The sequence below is a fragment of the Paramisgurnus dabryanus genome, chromosome 9 (genome assembly GCF_030506205.2).
Source record: "Paramisgurnus dabryanus chromosome 9, PD_genome_1.1, whole genome shotgun sequence".
Classification (NCBI taxonomy): domain Eukaryota; kingdom Metazoa; phylum Chordata; class Actinopteri; order Cypriniformes; family Cobitidae; genus Paramisgurnus; species Paramisgurnus dabryanus.
Window position 1 is genome coordinate 30,150,234 of NC_133345.1, and position 23,202 is coordinate 30,173,435.

Below are 23,202 nucleotides of genomic sequence, written 5' to 3' on the forward strand. Positions count from 1 at the left end.
ACTTCAGTGATACTACTGCCGTTTTATCATTTTAAACCAAACAAAAAATACTTGTTCACACTGTCAGTTTAAATCAAAATTTTCTACATATCCGACTGAAATCCAATCTGTGAATGGCAAAAAAAACCCACATGAAATCCGATTTTTACAAATCCATTTCTAGCTACATTAATACAGTATGTGGTTTGAAATCCTATTTATTTCTGGAAATCTGTTGTAGGCTTAGTTCACACTGCAGGTTTTAATGCCAAAGCTGAATACACACCAAAAGATAATCTGGCTGATTTTGGGCCGATTTCACCCCTTCCGACAATCCTAGCAATGTCCCGATTAACTTGATGGTTGTACAGATAATTTTATCAGATTTTCCCTTGGTGCGAGGTGTGTTAAGAGTGTCCGAACCTGATTGGTAGAACGTCGGAGCGGCCCCGATCAAGAAATTATAAATATTAAACATGTTTAATGATGTGTGGGGGAACCCCGAGGACAAACACGCGCACGCTCTTGAAATTAACATGTGAAAGAAAACAATATCCAATCAGAAAGCGAGATGATGGAAAATGGAAGCAGTCATGGCACAGCACAAAGTGAAGTTGACGTGGACAGCAGAGATGGACCATGACTTCACCCAAACCCTTTTCTTTTTCTCCCTTGAATTTTCTGTGAAAATCATTCCAAACACTATCAGTGAAATTTCTTCCTGCATATCGTCCGCCATGCTTTTTCTGAAGTCTCGCGAGATTTCCTGTGTTCACAGTCGAGACTCTGGTCTATCACATTTTGAAAGATGTAAAAAATCTTTTGGTGTACTCAGCATAAGCTTGCATTTTTTTGCAGAAATCAGATTTTTTTTAGGTGTTCCTTACATTGTCTCATGTGTGAACCGTATATGGCCCTGAAGTGATGCGCATGTGCAGAAGACAACATGACATAATTTTCCCGCCTCCTCCAACACAGAAATGTGACATCTGCCGCATTTCAATGATGTAAAAGGCGGATGAAATGCGACATGGATGTTCGGACTGAAGTCGCATTGCAATATAAGGTATGCCAACGTGATCTCACAAATTTCCGTGGAATAGTAACAGATTTTTTTGCTCATTTTTCCGTGGCATTCTCATCGATTTCCGCATTTTTCCGTGGCCCTGCTACGACTGTCTTTTTCCGTGCCATTCTCACAGATTGGTTACTCAACTGCTTTTTCCTATTTTCAAACCACTGTCGCTTCGGTTTAGGGTTAGATTTGGTGTTTGCGTTAATATGTAACTTTAAGTATTGGTTTATACTTTTTTTTCTGATTTATTCTTTTATATTTTCTAAACTTTAAACCATTGTCGTCTGGCGTTGGGGTTAGAGTTGGGTTTGGGTAAGGATGTCATTTTATGTAAATCTAACTCTAAACCAAAGCGACAATGGTTTGAAAATAGGAAAAAGCAGTTGAGTAACCTATCTGTGAGAATGCCACGGAAAAAGACAGTCCGTGGCAGGGCCACGGAAAAATGCGGAGATCCGTGAGAATGACACGGAAAAATTAGCAACAAATTCCGTGACTATCCCACAGAACTTCGTGAGATCAGGTTGGGTATGCACATGACGTCACCTTCGGCGAAAGTGACTGCGGTTACGCCCACTGAGTGGCAAAAGACAGAGCAGCAGCATTTGAGTACAGCGTGAATTCAGTGAAAACACGTCTTAATGGGAAAAAGCTGTTGTGCGATAGACTGTACTAACAGATTAACAAGAAGACCACAGGTGGGTTGACAAGTTGCTAGGGTCACTATCAAGCAGAGGTTTAACTTTCTACTTAAACATATTTTTTCAAGTATTTGTATCTTTTTCGTGTTTTCTTTGGAAAACATACATTCCAAAGCATAGTATCATAATTTTTTCTCTATTACATTTACGTCCATCCTTCACAAATTAAATCCAAACGGCTCCAGGATTATAAACAAAGGTCTTCTGAGGGTAATCCGCGCAGTATTGTTGTAGAAATATCCATATTAAAAACTTTATTAACGAAAATAAATACCTTCTGGTAGCGCCGCCATCTTAGACTCCTCTGTACTCAGGAGAGAGTATTAGCGTAGTGTACGCACTTTTCTTATTGACGTATGACAAATTCGGAGGGCGGGGGCACAGAGCAGCAGCAGAGTAGCCTTCGTAGGCTGCGTAAGCTCTCATCCTGAATGCGGACGCGACTAAGATGGTGGCGCTACCGGAAGGTATTTATTTTCATTAATAAAGTTTTAAAGATGGATATTTCTACAACAACACCGTGCGGATTACCCTCAGAAGACCTTTGTTTATCATCCTGGAGCCGTTTGGATTTAATTTGTGAAGGATGGACGCACTTTTTTTGGACTTGAAGGTCGTGGACCCTGTAACATTACATTTAATCAATTGAAAGATCTAAAACATTTTCTAAAATATCCGAAAATGTGTTTGTCTAAAAAACGATGGACATATGCAACTCGGACAGCTTGGGGGTGAGTAAATCATGGGTTTAATATCGTTTTTGGCCAAACTAAATTTAATATTTAATTAACATACTTTTACTCAAGTAAAATTACACAATTTTAATGTAATTAGGTATTAAATAAATTTGAATATGCAATATAAAAGAAAACACAGCATGATTCTATGCTTTAGAATGTAGTAAAGTAAAGTTTTTCCCAATACAAACAACCTAATAAATGACAGATGCTTGGAAAATGTAACTATTGTAACTAAGTATTGCCCCTCTGCTATCAAGTCCAACTAAATTCAATTTAAGCTGATAATAGTCAGTTTTACTAGCATTTGCGCAGCAGCCGCTATGAAAACCAGCCATTTTGTTGAACGTTTGCCACTCAACAGAGTGCTCCGGCGTGGTCACGTGGAAATGTGACATCAATGCATACCCCCTATACATCAGATATATATCCGATTTGGGACCACATATAAAAAGTGGTCTGGGTCCTTTATGAAAAAATCAGATTTGTGCTGTTCAAACTGTCATAAGAAAATCAAATAATGGTCACATTTGGGCAAAATTCACCTGCATTGTAAACATAGCCTACGTTTTTCTTCGTGTTGACACACCACATAAAACGTAAGCAAGTCAGATGCAAGGTTGTTGTGTTGTTGTCGATGTGCGAGTGAAGAAATCTGCCCAGTGCCGCATTAAATCGAGCACACCTATTTCACACCAACGTCATTGCCACCAATGCAGCTATTCTGGAAAAAGAAAATGCTTTACACAAATCAGACCTGAACAGTTGTGATACACAGTGTGGACAGTCAGTCATACGGATATGCACAAAAATTTGATTAAAACTGACAGTGTGAACAAGTTCAAAATGTTTTGCTTCTGTTGCATGTCTTTTAAATGAATGACACCTGTTCAGATATTTTATGCAATGATATTTTGACATTTTTAAATGTGGCACAACTGTATGAAGTTTTTTTTGTGGTCACTGCATATATATGACAAGTATGAGCAAACACACACACAGTGGCCCTGCCACTAGTATACATGAACACACACACATTCTCACACTGTCATAACTAGGTGCGATGTGGCAGGTCATTTATCTGTCTACCCGAAAAGCAAAGTTCAGAAACTACCAGAATTTTAAAATATATGTTATGGAAATCACATTTTAAACAATCCCTGTTATTCTCCATATCCAGGGGAAACTCGGACCACTAGGAGCCACCGAAAAACCCTGTCTGCTTCATGACATCGCACCTGGTTACGACACTGTCACACACACAAGACAACCTCACAGTTGGAACAATAAACAGAAGGTCATTGGTTTGCCTGGTTGAGTCCAGCACATCCAGGCAAGAGCACTGACCTCTGTTTACATCAGCAACCTCTTCGGTCCCTTCTGAGACACAAAACCGTGTGTCTGCTCAAATATTTGAGGCAGGAAGGCACCTGACGCTTCAGCGGTTTCACAGCACTCGTCCAGACATAAAGCAGCGTCTGAGAAGTCCATTCTGATGTCAGACGGTAACAACCTATCTGACCCTATCCAGAAAGTATATTTTGAAATATGTGCAGTGCTGACAGTTTTATGCATTTATTCTGTGCTTTAAGGAATTCTGTCCATGTTTCCTTCCACTCCCGTGCCGATTCATCTGCGGAACAGTAAAGATCGAGAACCATCGGCTCTTTTCTGTAAAACAACCTTTGACCTTTACATTGATCATAATCCGTATGTCTTGTGTGCTATATTCATCCGACAGGTTACTGTGCGTAATAAACCTACTGATGTGTTTCGCAGGAGAAAACAGCATATGGGCTTCAGGGTGTTAAATAATGATTTTTGGGTGAATGATATTTTTTAAGTCAAAGGCAGTGAGTGAGCGATGTCCTGATTTATGCAGGTTCTTGATGAAGGCACAAAAAAGTCTGTTTCACATTCAGTGCTGTGTTAAGAGTTCAGTGTCTTCAGTTATCCTCACCAGGGGGTTGACCCATGCCAAAGATCATTTTTATTAGTAGTAACATGGGTAACATATTCATAAGGCCCATGGCGCCCTTGTTTCTCACACCGGGACCACACGGCCCTCCGCTCCCCCAACAGATCTCTAATCTGTGTGTATGAGGAAAGTCAAGCCCCATGGTAAAGAGAAGATGATTGGTATGAAAATATTTGAAGAGACCCGTGTGTCTCATGAACCCTAAACGTGTGGGAAAAGAGGTGTTTAAGGGTAGGACAGACATGATGATCTCTCTCTTTTTCTGAGGGCGAGCGGGTGATGTCATTAACTCTTATGTGTTGTCCTGCAGGAGCCTGTGTGTTTACAGTTCAGTGACGTGGAGAGGATAACTTGGGGGTGGGTGGGCAGATAAAGGGCTCTTTAACCGATGTAGGTGACATCGGTGACACAGCAGATGACCATCTAGCGGGTAACAGCGATGCCCCTCTTCATCATTCAACTGCAGACCGCAATCCTGAAAAAACACAATTGTTTCAAAAGACCTCAGTGAGACAAACACATCAGTAGACATTAAGCAACATATCAACCCTGCTATTTTGTAAGTTCTTCTGCATGTCCACTGTGAGAGACATAATCTAAAAAAAAGAAAATCGAGAAATCACAATATATGATTTTTTAAACTATTTATTTGTATGATACAGCTGCAAATAAGTATTTGAACACCTGTCTATCAGCTAGAATTCTGACCCTCAAAGACCTGTTAGTCTGCCTTTAAAATGTCCACCTCCCCATTTATTATCCTAAATTAGATGCACCTGTTTGAGGTTGTGAGCTACAAAAAGACATCTGTCCACCCCATACAATCAGGAAGAATCCAACTACTAACATAACCAAGACCAAAGACCTGTCCAAAGACACTACAGACAAAATTGTACACGTCCACAAGGCTGGAAAGAGCTACGGGGAAATTGCCATGCAGCTTGGTGAAAAAAGGTCTACTGTTGGAGCAGTCATTAGAAAATGGAAGAAGCTAAACATGACTGTCAATCTCCCTCGGACTGGGGCTCCATGCAACATCTCACCTCGTGGGGTCTCAATGATCCTAAGAAAGGTGAGAAATCAGCCCAGATCTACACGGGAGGAGCTGGTCAATGACCTGAAAAGAGCTGGGACCACCTTTACCAAGGTTATGTTGGTGGTAATACACTAAGAAGTCATGGTTTAAAATCATGCATGGCACGGAAGGTTCCCCTGCTTAAACCAGCACATGTCCAGGCCCGTCTTAAGTTTGCCAATGACCATTTGGATGATCCAGAGGAGTCATGGAAGAAAGTCATGTGGTCAGATGAGACCAAAATAGAACTTTTTGGTCATAATTCCACTAAAAGTGTTTGGAGAAAGAAGAATGATGAGTACCATCCCAAGAACACCATCCCTTACTGTGAAGCATGGGGGTGGTAGCATCATGCTTTGGGGGTGTTTTTTCTGCACATGTATTTAGGAGAGAATGACCGGGGCCATGTATTGCGAGAATTTGGGGAACAACCTTCTTCCCTCAGTTAGAGCATTGAAGATGGGTCGAGGCTGGGTCTTCCAACATGACAATGACCCGAAGCATACAGCCAGGATAACCAGGACGTGGCTCTGTAAGAAGCATATCAAGGTTCTGGCGTGGCCTAGTCAGAATCTTTGGAGGGAGCTCAAACTCCATGTTTCTCAGCGACAGGCCAGAAACCTGACTGACCTAGAGAAGATCTGTGTGGAGGAGTGGGCCAAAATCCCTCCTACAGTGTGTGCAAACCTGGGGAAAAACTACAGGAAATGTTTGACCTCTGAAATTACAAACAAAGGCTACTGTACCAAATATTAACACTGACTTTCTCAGGTGTTCAAATACTTATTTGCAGCTGTATCATACAAATCATACATTGTGATTTCTGGATTTTTTTTAGATTATGTCTCTCACAGTGGACAATGCACCTACGATGACAATTTCAGACCCCTCCATGATTTCTAAGTGGGAGAAATTGCAAAATAGCAGGGTGTTTAAATACTTATTTTTCTCACTGTAAATAAGTTAAAATGAATTTCATGAAAATTGTATTAAATTTAATTAAACTTAATGTTGGAGTTCAACCGGAAGGAGTAATAAAATGCACTTTACAAAAAAGACAAAAACCAATAAAGCACAAATAAATTATACTAGTTGTCTGTTTTCATTGTTTATTACTGTATTCACACACGTCTATTGTTAATATTTCACTATCAGTACAGGAGTGTGAACACTGAAAATGTTTCCATGAGAAAAGTATCTGTGTGTATCTGACACAAAGTTCAGCTGGTTGACCCACACTGAAATGTCATCAGTCAATGATTCACAATATAAATGTGTGTTTATTTCACAGTCATGATCTAATGCACACAAAACATCTCATGTAAGTGAAGATCACTATCCTGGAAAACTGACCCATGTTAGGTGTCGACGAGCAGCAAACCATCGTTTCGAAAATAAAACAAATAAAAAGTGTGAATTACCTCACAGTGATAGCATTCCACATGATAATCCTTATCCATAGACACCACACGTATGGTTTCCTCTGAACCCTGGAAACACACACAAACAATTAAACACAAGTCTTATATACAGTATGTGACCCTGGACCAGTCATACGTCACACGGATATATTTGTAGCAATAGCCAACAATACATTGTATGGGTCAAATGTATTTTTTTATGCCAAAAATCATTAGGATATTAAGTAAAGATCATGTTCCATGAAGATATTTTGTAAATGTCTTTATGTATAAATTAAAAAAAATATTTATCATACGTAATATGTGTTGTTAAGGACTTCATTTGTAAAACTTTAAACTTCTCTCAAAATTTAAGATTTTTTTAAAAAATGTATTCAAAATTGACCCTTATGACTGGTTTTGTGGTCCAGGGTCACATATCACTGTACTGAAATATTCAAACAATCATACCTGTGCTGGTAGAATGGGCTGGTTACATGAGGCACATTTGGGAGCAAAAACCCTATTCAAATAAAGAGGAATAAAGCAACATTATTAATATGACAATAATAGAAAGACTGACATGCCCTACAGAAATGACATTAACTCTTTCCCCGCCATTGATGAGTTATCTCGTCAATTAAAGGGATAGTTCACCCAAAAATGAAAGTGACGCAGATGCTGTGTTATCCTCAGACATTAAGGTTTTTTTTCAAACTTACAGTGTGCGTCTCCCTCAGACGGTAAACGAAGCCCAGGCGCACAAAAAAAAAACAGCTGGGGCGCAGCAGATAACATGTCAGTCGCGTCGTACGTCATCCATGTCACTGCAGTCACTTGACTTAATTCTCACGCATACGCTTTACAACACGCAGAAGAGGAGACAATGCTGAATAAAGTCGTAATTTTTGTTATTTTTGGACTAAAATGTATTTTCTCGATGCTTCAACACATTCTAACTGACCCACTGATGTCACATGGACTACTTTGATGATGTTTTTATTACCTTTCGGACATGGACAGTATACCATAAGTAGATTTTCAATGAAGGGTCAACAAGCTCTCGGACTAAATGTAAAACATCTTAAACTTTGTCCTGAAGATGAACGGAGGTCTTATGAGTTTGGAACGACATGAGGGTGAGTCAACTCATTAATGACATTATTTTCATTTTTGGGCGAAATATCCCTTTAAGAAAAAATTGTCCCTGACGCTTTTCTGATTAGTTTTTATGGTAATCTTCAATTCCGCTATTATCCACTAGATGGCGCTCTTACCCAATTTATAAAAAACTGAAGTAAAACAATTTAATACATTTTTAACTCTTTGTATGTTTTGATAATCTGATCTTTGACAAAATTCCTTTACCAAAAAGGCAACTATTTCAGCTTTTTGCTCAAAATTTGGTACTTTTAAAGAAACCTACCCATATTTAAGAGGTTATAAAATTTTAGAAAACAAACGTTTTCCCGTTTTGTGTATTTATTTTTTGTTTGAAAGCAGAGGGTCTGTTCTTTCATTTGTATATATGTGTGTTTAGATTTTTATAGAATAACATTTTCCTGGAAGGCATTTTGTGAAACTTTAAAGCAACACCAAAGAGTTTTTTTTACCTTAAAATAACGTTTCCAAAACGGTTTCAGTGGTTCATCCACTCAAAACAGGGTGAACGGCACTTTCACATTCGCTTTGCAGCCCTCTATCGGCCAAAACCGCACTAAAGAAGTTTCCAACCGTCGGGTAGTTCGAGTGAAAACTACAAAAACTTGCTTTACGGCAGACCTACAATCCAATCAGAGCCAGCTATGCTGCAGTATTTACGACAGTGCTAATGAACAATTACGCGTCTAACCTGTAGGGGGAGCAAAGAGCAATAACTCTTTATTGTTGCTTTAAAGGGATAGTTCGGCCAAAAACGATATTAAACCCATGATTTACTCACCCCCAAGCTGTCCGAGTTGAATATGTCCATCGTTTTTCAGACAAACACATTTTCGGATATTTTAGAAAATATTTTAGATCTTTCTGTTCATTAAATGTAATGTCACGGGGTCCAGCAATAGTCCACGACCTTCAAGTCTAAAAAAGTGCGTCCATCCTTCACAAATTAAATCCAAACGGCTCCAGGATGATAAACAAAGGTCTTCTGTGGGTAATCCGTGCGGTGTTGTTGTAGAAATATCCATATTTAAAATGTTATTAACGTTATAAACTACCTTCCGGTAGCGCCGCCATCTTAGACTCAGGAGAGAGTATTAGCGTAGTGTACGCACTTTTCTTAGTGACGTATGACAAATTCGGAGGGTGGGGGCACAGAGCAGCAGCAGAGAAACTCTGTACGCTGCGTAAGCTCTCATCCTGAATGCGGATCACTCCAAGATGGCGGCGCTACCGGAAGGTAGTTTATAACGTTAATAACATTTTAAATATGGATATTTCTACAACAACACCGCACGGATTACCCACAGAAGACCTTTGTTTATCATCCTGGAGCCGTTTGGATTTAATTTGTGAAGGATGGACGCACTTTTTTGGACTTGAAGGTCGTGGACTATTGCTGGACCCCGTGACATTACATTTAATGAACAGAAAGATCTAAAATATTTTCTAAAATATCCGAAAATGTGTTTGTCTGAAAAACGATGGACATATGCAACTCGGACAGCTTGGGGGTGAGTAAATCATGGGTTTAATATCGTTTTTGGCCGAACTATCCCTTTAATAAAAACCACAAAAAATGCTGGCAGGCAACTTTAAAAAAGGCTGGCGGGGAATGAGTTAATGAACATTAAATCAACACATTTTTCTGTAGTGACCTGCTTTACACCTGAAAGACTCTTATTGTGCTTCAGGTTGCTTCACATCAACTGATGCATGTGTAAAGCGCGCATTGCTTTTATTATTCTGATACTCACGTGTGATAGTCTTTCACGCAGTAGATGTTATTATCCACATCTACAGTAAAAGGGACACCATCCAGACCCTCTTTACACACCACACACCGAAAACAGCCTGGGTGATAGGCTTTACCCAGAGCCTGAAGGATCTGCAACACACAAACACACACACAAATACACTATAACATGATTTCTACATCTAATCAATGAAACATTAATAAAGCCATAAATCTGTTAAAAGACCACTTCCTTTCAAAAGTAACATTCTCTTCTCTTGATACAAGAGCTGGATGAACTAGATTTTGACATAAAAAGTCATGAAGGAAGTTTTGTTAAATTACTAAACATAAATCATGCGGAAAGCAGGGATGACACATTTTTGTAAGCAAAACCCGGAAGTAGGGCTGCATAATTATAAATGTTGTTGGTAAAAAATCCAAAACGAATGGCTAAAGCACACATCAACTTAACAATTTTAAAATCTCTGATTCACGGTGCCCAAACATACTGCTAAAATGCACAGAAATGAGCACAGCTCATGAACAGCTGTAATTGAAGCTTTTTGTGATTATGTAATTGTTTCACCTGTAATTGTAATCCCAATTAATTGTGCAGCCCTACCCAGAAGTGTTTTAGGAGTTTGACACTTCTGGTTCCATCGTCCAAAAGTCAATGGGTTTTTTAATGGGGTCTTGGTTAAACATCTTGGGTTAACATGAGGCCAAGATATTTTCATGTTTTATTCTAAGACATAAAACATCCCAATACCACCTCCACACGTGACTTTTTAAAGCTTTAACTTGTCTTTTAAAGGATGGTTGCTAACAAGATGCTACATGGGACTACCTTGTTGGGGACTTTAAAGTTCATCCCGCATAAAGATCTCAAAAACAACACAACGTGGGCACAATTACCAACAAATATTCATCCACAGAATATTTCCTTCTATAAAAATTTTTTTTGAATGTGTTTAATAAAGTTTGAAAGAGCTGTGGACAGCTTTAAAGTTAGCTTTTAATTTCTAATAAACACATTTTTTACACTTAAAAAGTAATAAAAGTTGTCTTCATCTGTGAAGATTATCCTGTTGGACTATTATCCTTTTGTCAAACACACGCCTTATTTTTGGATAATACGTCTAAAACCAGGCTAAATTTAGGCTGTATAGAATAGACGATACGTATAAGTTTAAAACAAATGAAAGCTAAAGACCTTGAACACCTGTTGACTTTGCCTACATGTTGGAATATCATACAAGTTATTTTGGCAAAAATGGCATGTAACCAAATTCAAGGCTATTTAGGGTAGAAGTGGGTTACTCATAGTCGGTCTATATTGGGTCTATAGTTAGCCGTCATTTCAATGTCTTGGTTTTTGCTTGCTGGGCAGTGTACCACTAACTTCTGGATTGGCCTACAGAAATACAACATCCCTGGGGCACACTATAGTGATGATGCTGGAGTTTCTTACCATCTCCATGATGAGGTGTCCACATACGAAACATTTTTCTGTCGTCTGCTGGAACCCAGAATACTAAAAGAGAAAATGAGAGCTCATCATGTTGGTGTCTTTCTGTTTCAAACATATTGTCTTCCCAATGCACTGCACAAGGGAGGAGAACACAACAAAACAAACGATTTTATTTAACAATTTGTTCTCCTCCTGAAGGACCAAGGAGAGGAACAAGTTGTTAAATAAAAGCGTTCGTTTTGTTGTCTTTGCACACAAAAGTGTTCTCGTTGCTTGATAATATTATTATTGAACTACTGATGGCACATGGACCTTTTTGGCGATGTCTTTCATTTTTTTCTGGGCTTTATTGGGAAAATAAAACTGCAGCCTATGGGACAGTTACAAGTCTCTTGTTATGAAAAGGAGTGGAACGATGAGATGTTGTTTTTATCATCCAGATACATATGAGATCCTAATCATGTTCATGGATGAAGTAATGTTTGTTTTACCTGTACATTTAAACTCAGTTTTTTATGCCATCGTAATGGATTAGCTGCAAGGCACAACATCTGTGTGTTAGAAGCTGTATAATCGCCACTTCTGCATTTGTCCACTCGTGTTGCCTACAATTTCTACAACTGGAGGATAGCGGGGATATTTAGTCACTAAAAGGGTGACAATTACAAGGGAGACAAGAGACAAGCCATTATTTAAAATAGAGATTTCTCTAGATTTACAAATCCTTTAGCCTGGGTGCCAGCCGAACATTTCAGGTCGGAAAGTTCGGTCTGGAGCCGCTCCATTGTGGCACAACTATGCTTGAACCAAAGCTGGTCGAACCAATCAAATTGTCAGGGAGGGCTTAAAGGATTAGTCCATTTTCTTAAAAACATCCAGATGATTTACTCACCACCATGTCATCCAAAATGTTGATGTCTTTCTTTGTTCAGTTGAGAAGAAATGATATTTTTTGAGGAAAACATTCCAGGATTTTTCTCATTTTAACAGTTTTAATGAAGTTTAAAGTTGCAGTTTCAAAGGACTCTAAACGATCTCAAACGAGGCATAAGGGTCTTATCTAACGAAACGATTGTTATTTTTGGCAAGAAAAATAAAAAATATGCACTTTTAAACTACAACTTCTCTTCTTCCTTCGGTCGTGTGACGCGCCAGTGTGACCTCACGTAATACGTCATCACGTCAAGAGGTCATGGATGATGTATGCAAAACTACGCCCCAGTGTTTACAACCGTTCTGACGTTGTTCTACGTGTAATGATACAAATTAATGTGTGAGTTTAAAATGGTCTGCAAATGTGCGTTTCATATATGTAACACGTGACCTTTCCACGTCATTACGCAATTACGTGAGGTCGCGCTGGCGGGTCACACGGGCAGTGGAAGAAGAGAAGTTGTGGTTTAAAAGTACATTTGTTTTTCCTGCCAAAAATGACAATCGTTTCGGTAGATAAGACCCTTATGCCTCGTTTGAGATCGTTTAGAGTCATTTGAAATTTCAACTTTAAACTCCATTAAAACTGTTAAGGGATGGGGTCCATTAAAATTAGAAAAATCCTGGAATGTTTTCCTCAAAAAACAATTTCTTCTCGACTGAACAAAGAAAGACATCAACATTTTGCATGACATGGTGGTGAGTAAATTATCTGGATTTTTTTTAAGAAAATGGACTAATCCTTTAATACGATGATGGACAGATGATCAACAGTAACGTAATCAACCATGTCGCCAAAAGTCGCTTGTGTTGAATCAGTTTACAACAAAGACGGCTGCCGCTGGAGAATTGAGATGTGAAGATTCTGCCATCGAGTCTGTTCTAGAAGAAATCGACAGGAACTTTTGGGAAAAAGTCCATTAAAAAAATCAGAATGTGAAAGTGTTTTTTGGATATTTTATACCAACACTCTTACATATGTGGCTTTAATGTCAACTCCTTAAATGCAGATCTAATGAATGAGTCTCATGGGGGCGCTGGTGCTGATCATCCTAAGGGGGTCAGTCGGTACCTCTCTCTAAATACATCTGATCAAACTCTTGAGCCATGAGATGAGGTTCACAGTCTACCATCATCAGAGAAGATGCACAGCTTTGAGATTTAGAGAAAGGAACCTCCTCCTCTAGTTTCCCAAACAGTTCCTCTTCTTCACTATTATGAGGATCTAGACCAACGCACCTCATGACATGATTAAAAAACATCTACATTTTACATATATGCTTCAGAGGTCCCAAAGAGTTGACAGGTTGCGGGCGTCTTAAATACAGAGCGACCCTGAGGGAAACCATCTGTCCCTGAAAAGGGTTTTGACCTGGTTACCAGGGTGACAAGGGTTTGGAGCACAGCCATTAGTGTGAGGATGTTCTCAAACACTATGCGCTATGTAAATGAGAGGCAGAGGACACAGAAGATCCCTGGATTCTTTTGTCGGTACCAAAGCCCAGATTTTTAACGACAGGGAACCTTCCGTCCGGAGGTTTCATTCCCTACTGATGACATCACTGGGCGCTGTGAGATGCTATTCAACAGTGTATGTGTGTGTGTGTGTGTGTGTGTGTGTGCACGTACGTGTGTTTGTTAACTGTTGAGTGAGCCAGCAGGTGGGGTTGGGAAGGGCTGATCAATACCAGGAAACCCCCCCGACCCCTTTAGACAAACCATCTGTACTGCAGGAACCCCAGTGACTTAGACGTTGATTTGGGTTTTCCAATGAATGATGGCAAATGGGAAAATCAATCAATAAAAATATTTCAACACAACTTACATAAAAAATGGATGCGATGCAATTGTTTAGATTTTTGTTAATCGATCAATCACCATCTGTGGTGATTTTATGACATTCAAAAGCCAACGACAGAAAGCTAACACCTGCATGATGAATGTGACCATATAAGTGTGTGTGTGTAATAAGCTCTACTTAAAGTGAATTGAGGAAGTGGACTGAAGTCAAGCATCTGTTTTCCCAAGAGAGTAAAAACATGTGGACATCTATCAATCTATTCAACCATCCACTAATGACCAGTGACCAATACAATACCACTGTCCCTCCTCCACCTTACAGACAGGCGGTAAGAGATTACAGCTATCTATAGAGATTATACTAAAGCTGGTGTTACATCAGAGATGGACTGATATTCACTGAATGTTACCAATGCTTCTACATAACTACATCAGAGTAGGGTAATTCACACTATAGATGATACTATAACTATAGTCAGGGTTCAAACACCTTAGTTAACTTCAAATTCAAGGACCTTTCAAGGACTTTCCAGGTCCAATACCTTCAAATTTAAGGACTAAATGTGGGGACACATTTCAAGTAAGAGCAAGGTTACATTGTGTTACCTTTAAAGATACATTGTTACAGTACCCTTTCGAGGGAACTCGCGCTGCGTCACTGTAGTGACTTTTGGGGACGCCTCCAGGGGGAGTGCGTCTGAATCTGTATATCAAATTCAACCAATGGTGAGGCTTAACAACAAAGACAGGGTGATGCGGGAGCCAGGAAGTATATCGCTATCTGAAATATTGCCAAAGACGGCGTTACAGGGACGCAGGAAGTACGGCAATGGAGACGCAGCGTCTCGTTCCCTTCTCAGGGAACAACAGTTACATACGTAACCCGAGACGTTTTCATGTGTCAAACACAACTATGCAAAAAAGCATTTTGGTATGAATCAACATTCGCATACAGAAGATATAAGCATTTAAAGTGAACAGTTTAGCACGTGTGCTTAAAACGTCTAGAATTTTTATGACATTATCCTACACTACACAGGGAATCATATGGATTCTTTTTCAGAGAACTTCTTGCATAAAATAGATTCAAGCACTTTCAATGATCTGTATCTATGTATGTGTATTTTCAAAAACTTCCCAGGGCCTAGAATTATTTCCCCCAGATTCACAAACTTTCAAGAAGCTGTGGGAACCCTGTATAGTTTAAAAAAAAAAATCTTACACCACAACTATAATGAAAAAGATACAAGGAACAGGATACTTTGGCTTCGATAGCCCTGTGGTTACTGCGGCGATATAGCGCCAGTGCACTCACGGCGACCCAAGTTCGATTCCTGTATCGATGGTGTCCACTATGCTGTCCCAATAAAGGCATAAAAAGCCCCTTAAATATAACTTTAAAAATAAAGAAAATGTAAAGCACCAGCAGGTCATCCATTTTCATGAGTGTAACACTGTCTAGAATAAACACAACGTCATTGTTCGTGTGTGGACGCTAATGTAGATATAGTTATAGTCAGTGCTGGGTTAACGCATTACAAGTAACGTGGATTACGTAATAATATTACTTTTCTGAAGTAACGAGTAAAGTAACGCATTACTTTTATAAATGTACACATTAATGAGAGTTACTTTTTAAAAAAGTTACGCAAGTTACTTTTCAATTTAATTTGATTAAAAAAAAATGTACTGAGCTAAACTGAACATAGTCACGTAGAATTATGCACCTTATGCGTGCGCGCCTGAGAGGGAACACTTCAAGTCAGAAACGATAATGGCAGGCCAGAGCTTGACATTTTTGCGATGGAAATATGCAATTTCTAAATGCAGAACTTCTTAGTTATAAAAAACACCTGCAAGGCTTGAAAGAGATCAAGCCTTATGTTGGGTTCACACCAGACGTGTTTGAGGCCTCAAATTCGCGTCTATCGGGGGTAGTTGGACGTTTGAACATTTTGAGTGTACTCGCTTTATTCTTGCGTGAAAGCCGCGCTTGAAATTCTAGTCATCGAGACATTCACGTGGAAAATTGCGTCATGGGAGGGTTTTTTTTTTGCGCCCCGCTCGCTTTCTGTAATCACGTCACTACTAGAGCATGTTCCTGATTGGTTAATGCGCCGTGTTTTTTTGCCAAATTTTAGTTGTTCAACTCACGCGTTTCCCGCAGAAATGCTCAATTTGCTCAACGCGTCTTTACATTGACATCAATCGCGCTTGACGTCTCTACCGCGGCTGGTGTGAACGCAGCATTAGACAAGTAGGAAAAAGTAATGCAAAATTAACTTAAAAGTAACTTTTCATGAAAAGTAACTAAGTAACACAATTATATACTTTTTTGGGGAGTATCTCCATATTGTAATGCATTACTTTTAAAAGTAACTTATAACACTGGTTATAGTTAGAATTGTCAATCGAATTGTCGATCAAAATGACTGATTTTGCGCAGTAATTTTCAGATATTTGCGCAAAAAATTTGGATACCAACGCTTGTCTTCAGAGTCAACACTAATAATAGAAATTTTATATGTATTTACCAAAAAGTTACCAATAAAACAATGTGATGACGTGTTTTTTAGCAAAATTACCCCCCATCCACTGCATAGATTTGTCCAGTCGTACGTAGCCTCAAGACTAGAGTCAGTCAGTCACTAAGTGAGAGATGGTAAACTGCCAAATTAGAGACTAGTAATGACTTGTAATGTTAGCGTCAGTTATAGCCAACCGCAACCTATAGTGTGAATGCCGCATAACTTCACGGTAACAACAATCTGTGTCAAAAAACACTACTTACAGAGTAACACAGTTTTTGATGGACTGATGCTGCATTCACACGGTGTCAGATTTACTTTCACCATGAGATGGGAACCTGGGATCGGATTCTAAAAAAATACTTGTTTCTATGACAACATATATAATGCCAAATTTAGTTTTTTATATCAATAAAGTATATCATATTAAACACAACTATGTGTAGAGGTACCAGACAACCTGTGAATGTTGAGGACGCTGGTTCTGTACACAATGTATACCATTGCGAAAGTGAGACCTTTCATAGTTTCCCAGTTACATGTTAAACAGTTTTTACTTGTGTAAAACTCATAATCATAGTCATTCAGACTAAACTATCATACTCACCAGGAAGTCTTCTTCACAGTAAACCTTTCCATTAACATTATAGAAAGCTTTCCCTCGCAGTCTCCGTCCTGAAAAATATCAAACGCTGTTAGACAGTGCACATAATGTCTTAGATGTAACAATTATTTTTAATTGACAACATCATGTGATTAAAAGGATGAATATGTTTGATCTTTGATGCTGGTCTGTGTAATGTGATACATGCTGTGTTAATTAGTCACGTATTCCCACAACACACAAAGACCTTACAAGTGGTATTAGTAAACTAAGCTAATGATGTTTACTGTATCCTATACACCCTAAAGCCAATCTGATCCTCAGTATTTAAGCCTTACAAATACTAAGGATGACTTTAGTTACTTGCTTTTCAAGTGTCTACATTTGTGTGAGTTCACTAACATCAGACCTCAAACCTACAAATGATTCACTGAACATTTGATAAACTGCATTATTTCAGCAAAGAGTACAGAAGGCATATTTATAAGTTTCAAGGATGCTCGTGAGTATTTCTGAGAAAAAAAACAAAACATGTCAGACGATTTTAAAATCTATTTTAAGTCTTTCTGTTTGGCAGGCTTACACATTCACATACACACTATACATACATATATTTGGCCTCTGACTAATAAGCATTTTGTGGTTTAATGAATGAAATGTATAGCACAAATAACACATGCTGTTTACAATTATCAATATAAAAGATTCTTTACTCACCGTCAGAGTTTTAGCTAAATGGATTTTATTATCATAGATTACAGAAAATGACTTGTTTATGGATTTCATTTGCATTTGGGTTAACGGTTCTCAGTATTTGCATCACTGCACTTTTCAAAGTAGAAAGATGGAAATTTCATTGTTTAAAATGCAACAGATTGATTTCACATTCATGGGGGGGCATGTACGTCGGCGCATGTTTCAATTGCGCTTTTTAAAAACGGCAGCAGCTGGCTTTCTTTTTTCGCAAAAAATTTCAACTTTGTGAAAGGCTTAGCTCGTCAATGTCACTTTTCACCCGGCTGTCCAGTCACCATGGAGGAGGGGCGGGACAAATATCACAATAACCAAACGGCGAATCGTTCAACGACCGATAAACAAAGCAGAAATATCATAGCAACCAAAGCGATTAGCCTAAAAAAACTCTGGCGTTTTTTTTGCCGCGGTTAAACGCTTTGGTGTACCTGCCCCCTTTACCTGGTCATCACCTGGTGGTGTCTTTCTGGTCTAAGCAGGCAGATGATGGTCAGATAAAGACCGTTTTTTATGGTAACACAAAACTAGGTTCTCTCTATCACTAACACACACACACACACACACACACACACACACACACACACACACACACACACACACACACGGAGAAAACATACTAAATGGCCTCTCTCTTTCTCTCTCTCTCTCTTTCTCTCTTAAGTTCATAAATCAGTCTGATCTTCCTCTTTGCTTGTCTTACAGCACTGTCTGTTAATTTACAACGTTCAGGGAACACATCTCATTTCCTTTCACCACCCCAAAATTTATGCACTCGCCACATTCAAACAGTCAACGGGCTGAGAGAAACGAACACTCTGCTTAATTCAGAGAGTTAAAGTGAGATTCACACACAGAGGTGATAGAAAATTTCTAATTAGTACTGCTTACTACTCGTACTTAGGGTTAAAGGGATAGTTCACCCAAAAATGAAAATAATGTCATTAATGAGTTGACTCACCCTCATGTCGTTCCAAACTCATAAGACCTCCGTTCATCTTCAAAACACAGTTTAAGATGTTTTATATTTAGTCCGAGAGCTTGTTGCCCCTTCATTGGAAATCTACGTACGGTATACTGTCCATGTCCAGAAAGGTAATAAAAACATCATCAAAGTAGTCCATGTGACATCAGTGGGTCAGTTAGAATGTGTTGAAGCATCGAAAATACATTTTGGTCCAAAAATAACTAAAATTACGACTTTATTCAGCATTGTCTTCTCTTCCGCGTCTGTTGTGAAGCGCATGCGCGAGACTAAAGTCACGTGACTGCAGTGATGCGGATGACGTGTTATCCTCAGACATGTTTGCAAAGGTTTTTTTTTTTAAACTTACAGCACCCCTCAGACTGTAAACGAAGCCCAGGCGCACAATAATAATAAAAAAAAAAACACTTGGGGCGCACCAGATAACACGTCAGCCGCGTCATACGTCATCTGCGCCACTGCAGTCACGTGACTTTAGTCTCGCGCATGCGCTTCACAACAGATGCGGAAAAGAAGACAATGCTGAATGAAGTCGTAATTTTTGTTATTTTTGGCCCAAATTGGATTTTCGATGCTTCAACACATTCTAACTGACCCACTGATGTCACATGGACTACTTTAATGATGTTTTATTTGTGGTCTTACAAGTTTGGAACGACATGAGGGTGAGTCATTAATGACATTATTTTCATTTTTGGGTGAACTATCCCTTTAAGGTTATGATTGTACTTGAACAATACTTCAATATGTGTAGCTGTTTAAGAAAACAAATTTTTGAAAATGTTTTGATTAATAATAATTGCGATTTTTCTTAGCGAGATAAACAAGTAAAAAATCCCAAAGACCTGAGCAGTACAACGACAGAAGAATAGAACAGACCTGGGTTTAGGCTAGTTTGACTTGGGCTTACTTAGCAACATTGCTGCAACAACATAGCAATATCCTCACAACTACGAATGAACTACCCTAGTATTAAAGCATTAAGTTAACTTTTTCAAACTTAGCATTTTATGAGCTGTAAAGATTTCAGGTGAAGCTCCAGAATTTTAACAGTCGCGACAGCAGTGAGAGGTGAACGAGCACGTTTGAACCTGTGTGTCAACACGAGCAATGAAGCTGAGATCAGTGAATCTCTGAAGCTGACAAATGTCTGGGAGGGAACATAATCTTACACAAAAAGAGACACACACAGAGAGGTCTGAGTAAACTGGGACATTCCTGTGGCCTGAGGTCACCGACTGGTCCCACTGCCCCCCCCCCAAAACACCAACACCAGGCAAAGGAGAGAGACAGGGGGAAGGGGTGAGCTCTATTCTGTCAGCCTTTGTCAAAGACTATGGCCACAGTCAACTAATACTCTCTTGCAGATTATTTAAGCCAAATTACGCAGCTCCTCATTGGTAGTGATGAACTTGCAGAAAACATTCGGTCACATCGGACAGCTTGCTGCTACTGGCAAACTCTTCTTCAACGAACCTTCGGCAAATACCTAACGCTACCGCTAAAAATGTCTGGCAAACCTGTGGCAACCGTACTAACATACTACCTAAAAGTATTTAGCATGTCTGTCATTGATGGGATTGTTTCTATATTGACTGTTCGGTTAGGGCAAATTTTTATAGTGTGGACAGGTCAATTAAAGAGCACCTATTGTCCGATTCAAGTTTTTACATTTCCTTTGGTGTGTAAGTGGGTATTAGTACATGTTTACGATATGCAAAAGGTACAAACCCTGAAGTAAACGATGACGCAAATTATCATCTCCAACGTAAATCTATTTTCTTGGACTACAACAAACACACGGATTGTAGGCAACAGTTTACTCCTGGGATTGGTATAATTCATAATTCCTCCCGCTTTGGACTCACAGCAAATCTTTCAAACACGATAAGGAGCGTCACATTTCCGGCTGATGTCAGAGGTATTCAGGCCAATCACAACGTACAGATTAGCTGGCCAATTAGGGAGGCAGAGCTGTTCAAATCTGTGCGTTTTAGGAAGAGAGTAAAATCTGGAGCTACAAAAATGTACGGTATGTGGAAAATAATGTTTTTTAACCATAAAACAGGCGAACAGCTTGTATTATACCAAATACACAAAAGAACATTGTTTTAAGAAATGAAATAGGTGCACTTTAATTTTTCAAAATACACATGGGCTGTCAGAGAGACTATATATATATATATATACAGATTTTAAAAATATGATGCGAGCCAAACTTTTAACCATATTTTTACATTTCATATATTTTTTACTTTAAAGGTAGGGTAACACATTTTGAAAAATGCTAACGGTAGCCGCCTAGCAATGAAATCCCGATCCCACCCTCAAGTCAAATCGCTCTCCAAAGTCACGCCTCTTTCCAAACACATGAACACGCACAGATCAGACGGTCACATCTCATGTCTCATTCACCAGTGAGAAAACTTTGCAGTACAAAGTGAATAACACTTCCAAAATAACCAACATAAACAACTGGTTTACATCAGAATTAGTTTAAGCACACGTTCGGTTGTGTAGACGTAGTAACTATATCGTTATGCTAATCCGCAAACGAACACAAATTTCATAAGCAACACAACGTTTCATCAAAGTATAATATCTGAATCCATCTCAATACAAACATATCGCGTACCTACCTTACCAAAATAAACAGTGCAACGACCCTTTCAGACCCTTTGCCTCCTGTAGCTGTTTGCATCTCGTGGTAAAGCACTAAAGTTACAGATGTTAATTTGGATTTTTGCTCTTGCTGATCCAGGCAGTTTTTGCTGTTGTTGTTATAAAAGATGCATTTAGTTTTGTTGCTCCTGTGTAGGTTGTCAATTCAGCAGAAAAGTTTGGTGTTCTCGCTGTTTACAGACAGAGCGCACGTGAACGCGCCGATGACGTATGGTATCTGCGTGGACTCGCTGCGCGGTGGGAATTCAAATTACGCTTACGTATGAGGGACATAAAAGGAAACGTCCGTTCGGACCGAAATCTATGATTTGTTGAACATTTTTTGGTCCTACGCCTTTCACAGATGACATACATTTTTACAAATACATTTAAACAACTTAACACAGGGATTGCTATCAGGATGTGAGGAGACTTTTAACCAGCATAACTAAAAATGTTTCAGGATCAAATCTGTTACCCTACCTTTAACCTAGTTATTTATATTATTATTATTATATGTGTTATAACTTGTTGTTTTTGTTACTTTTTGTAATAGGTCATTTATTTAAAAAAAGGCATTTTCAAAAAGGTTGCACACTTCTTGTATCCAATATTAAGAATTTTAATTACTAAAAAAAGATACTTTCTTTTTTAATATTTCAAAAACAATTGCAAGAGCCAAATGTTAATAGTACAACTATGAAATTGGACAAAAAAGTGCAAGTGTAAATAATCAACACAAACTTCTTAAACTTCTTTTGTTAATAATTGTTTAACTTTCATAAATTGTTACATTTTAAGTATTCACAACACATAGCCAGTCTTCTCCTAATAACTAAAATTGCACTTCATGTTTTCTTTTTTAATATTTTAAAGATATATAGGCTAAGCCACCTTTTCATTCTGCACTACATTTGGACACGACTGTCGGAGTTCGCCCCCTAGAGGCAGTCGTAATGCAATTTCAGTTAAATCGTAAATCTATGTCACCATGGGAGAGAAGCTCATTCCAGCACAAGACCATTTAATGTACGAATATATTTATACTTAATAATTAATAATAATCTCCTTCCGGTTTATCGGCCGTCATTTGTCAAGTACAGTGGAAAAGGCAGCTTTAAAGTAGCAACGCTGATTTTAAAGCATATAAAGATGACCGGCAGGCCGGATAAAGAAGATTGGAGGCCCTCATTTAGCAGTTGACTAACCCTGCTGTAGGCTGTCTTAAGGTCTAAGGCATGTCTAATGGGGATTCAATGATTTGCATGAAAAGAATACATACAAAGTCAATGCAAAGATGCAATTAGACGTAATAAACTTGCGCGGGGGGATGTGAATGTCGCAAATTGGGCGACATGATTCCCCGAAAAAATTCACTATTCGGCTAAATTTTTTTTTTGTTTTGACCATTTTTGTTTGACTGAAAATGGTCCTGCAATTTACCAGTAAAGACTGTATTGGTGAAGCAGTTAGTCATTCCTGTGCACACAGAGAGAACATGCAGGTCTTTATCATCTCCAGGTGGTTTCACCCCAGTGCATGATGGGATAGTAGAGGTGATGAGTCACTCAAAGGATGTATGTACATGTTTGGGAATTCGTATAATTTCCAGACTGTAGATTGAGTGTG

The 23,202-nt window shown here is 38.8% G+C and overlaps 1 protein-coding gene across 1 annotated transcript in view; it reads right to left on the bottom strand.

Annotated features, from left to right (window-relative positions):
- Positions 1-2,525: 2,525 nt before the first annotated feature.
- The window catches only part of wtip (WT1 interacting protein), a 34,827-nt gene continuing 14,150 nt past the window's right edge, over positions 2,526-23,202 (bottom strand). Inside the window, exons 3-8 of the mRNA XM_065283686.2 lie at positions 17,181-17,248; positions 11,313-11,375; positions 9,861-9,991; positions 7,417-7,468; positions 6,967-7,035; positions 2,526-4,945 (exon numbers count right to left, since the gene is read on the bottom strand). Of these exons, the coding sequence (XP_065139758.1) occupies positions 4,793-4,945; positions 6,967-7,035; positions 7,417-7,468; positions 9,861-9,991; positions 11,313-11,375; positions 17,181-17,248 (536 nt within the window). The 3' untranslated portion in view covers positions 2,526-4,792. The remainder of the gene's footprint in view (positions 4,946-6,966; positions 7,036-7,416; positions 7,469-9,860; positions 9,992-11,312; positions 11,376-17,180; positions 17,249-23,202) is intronic.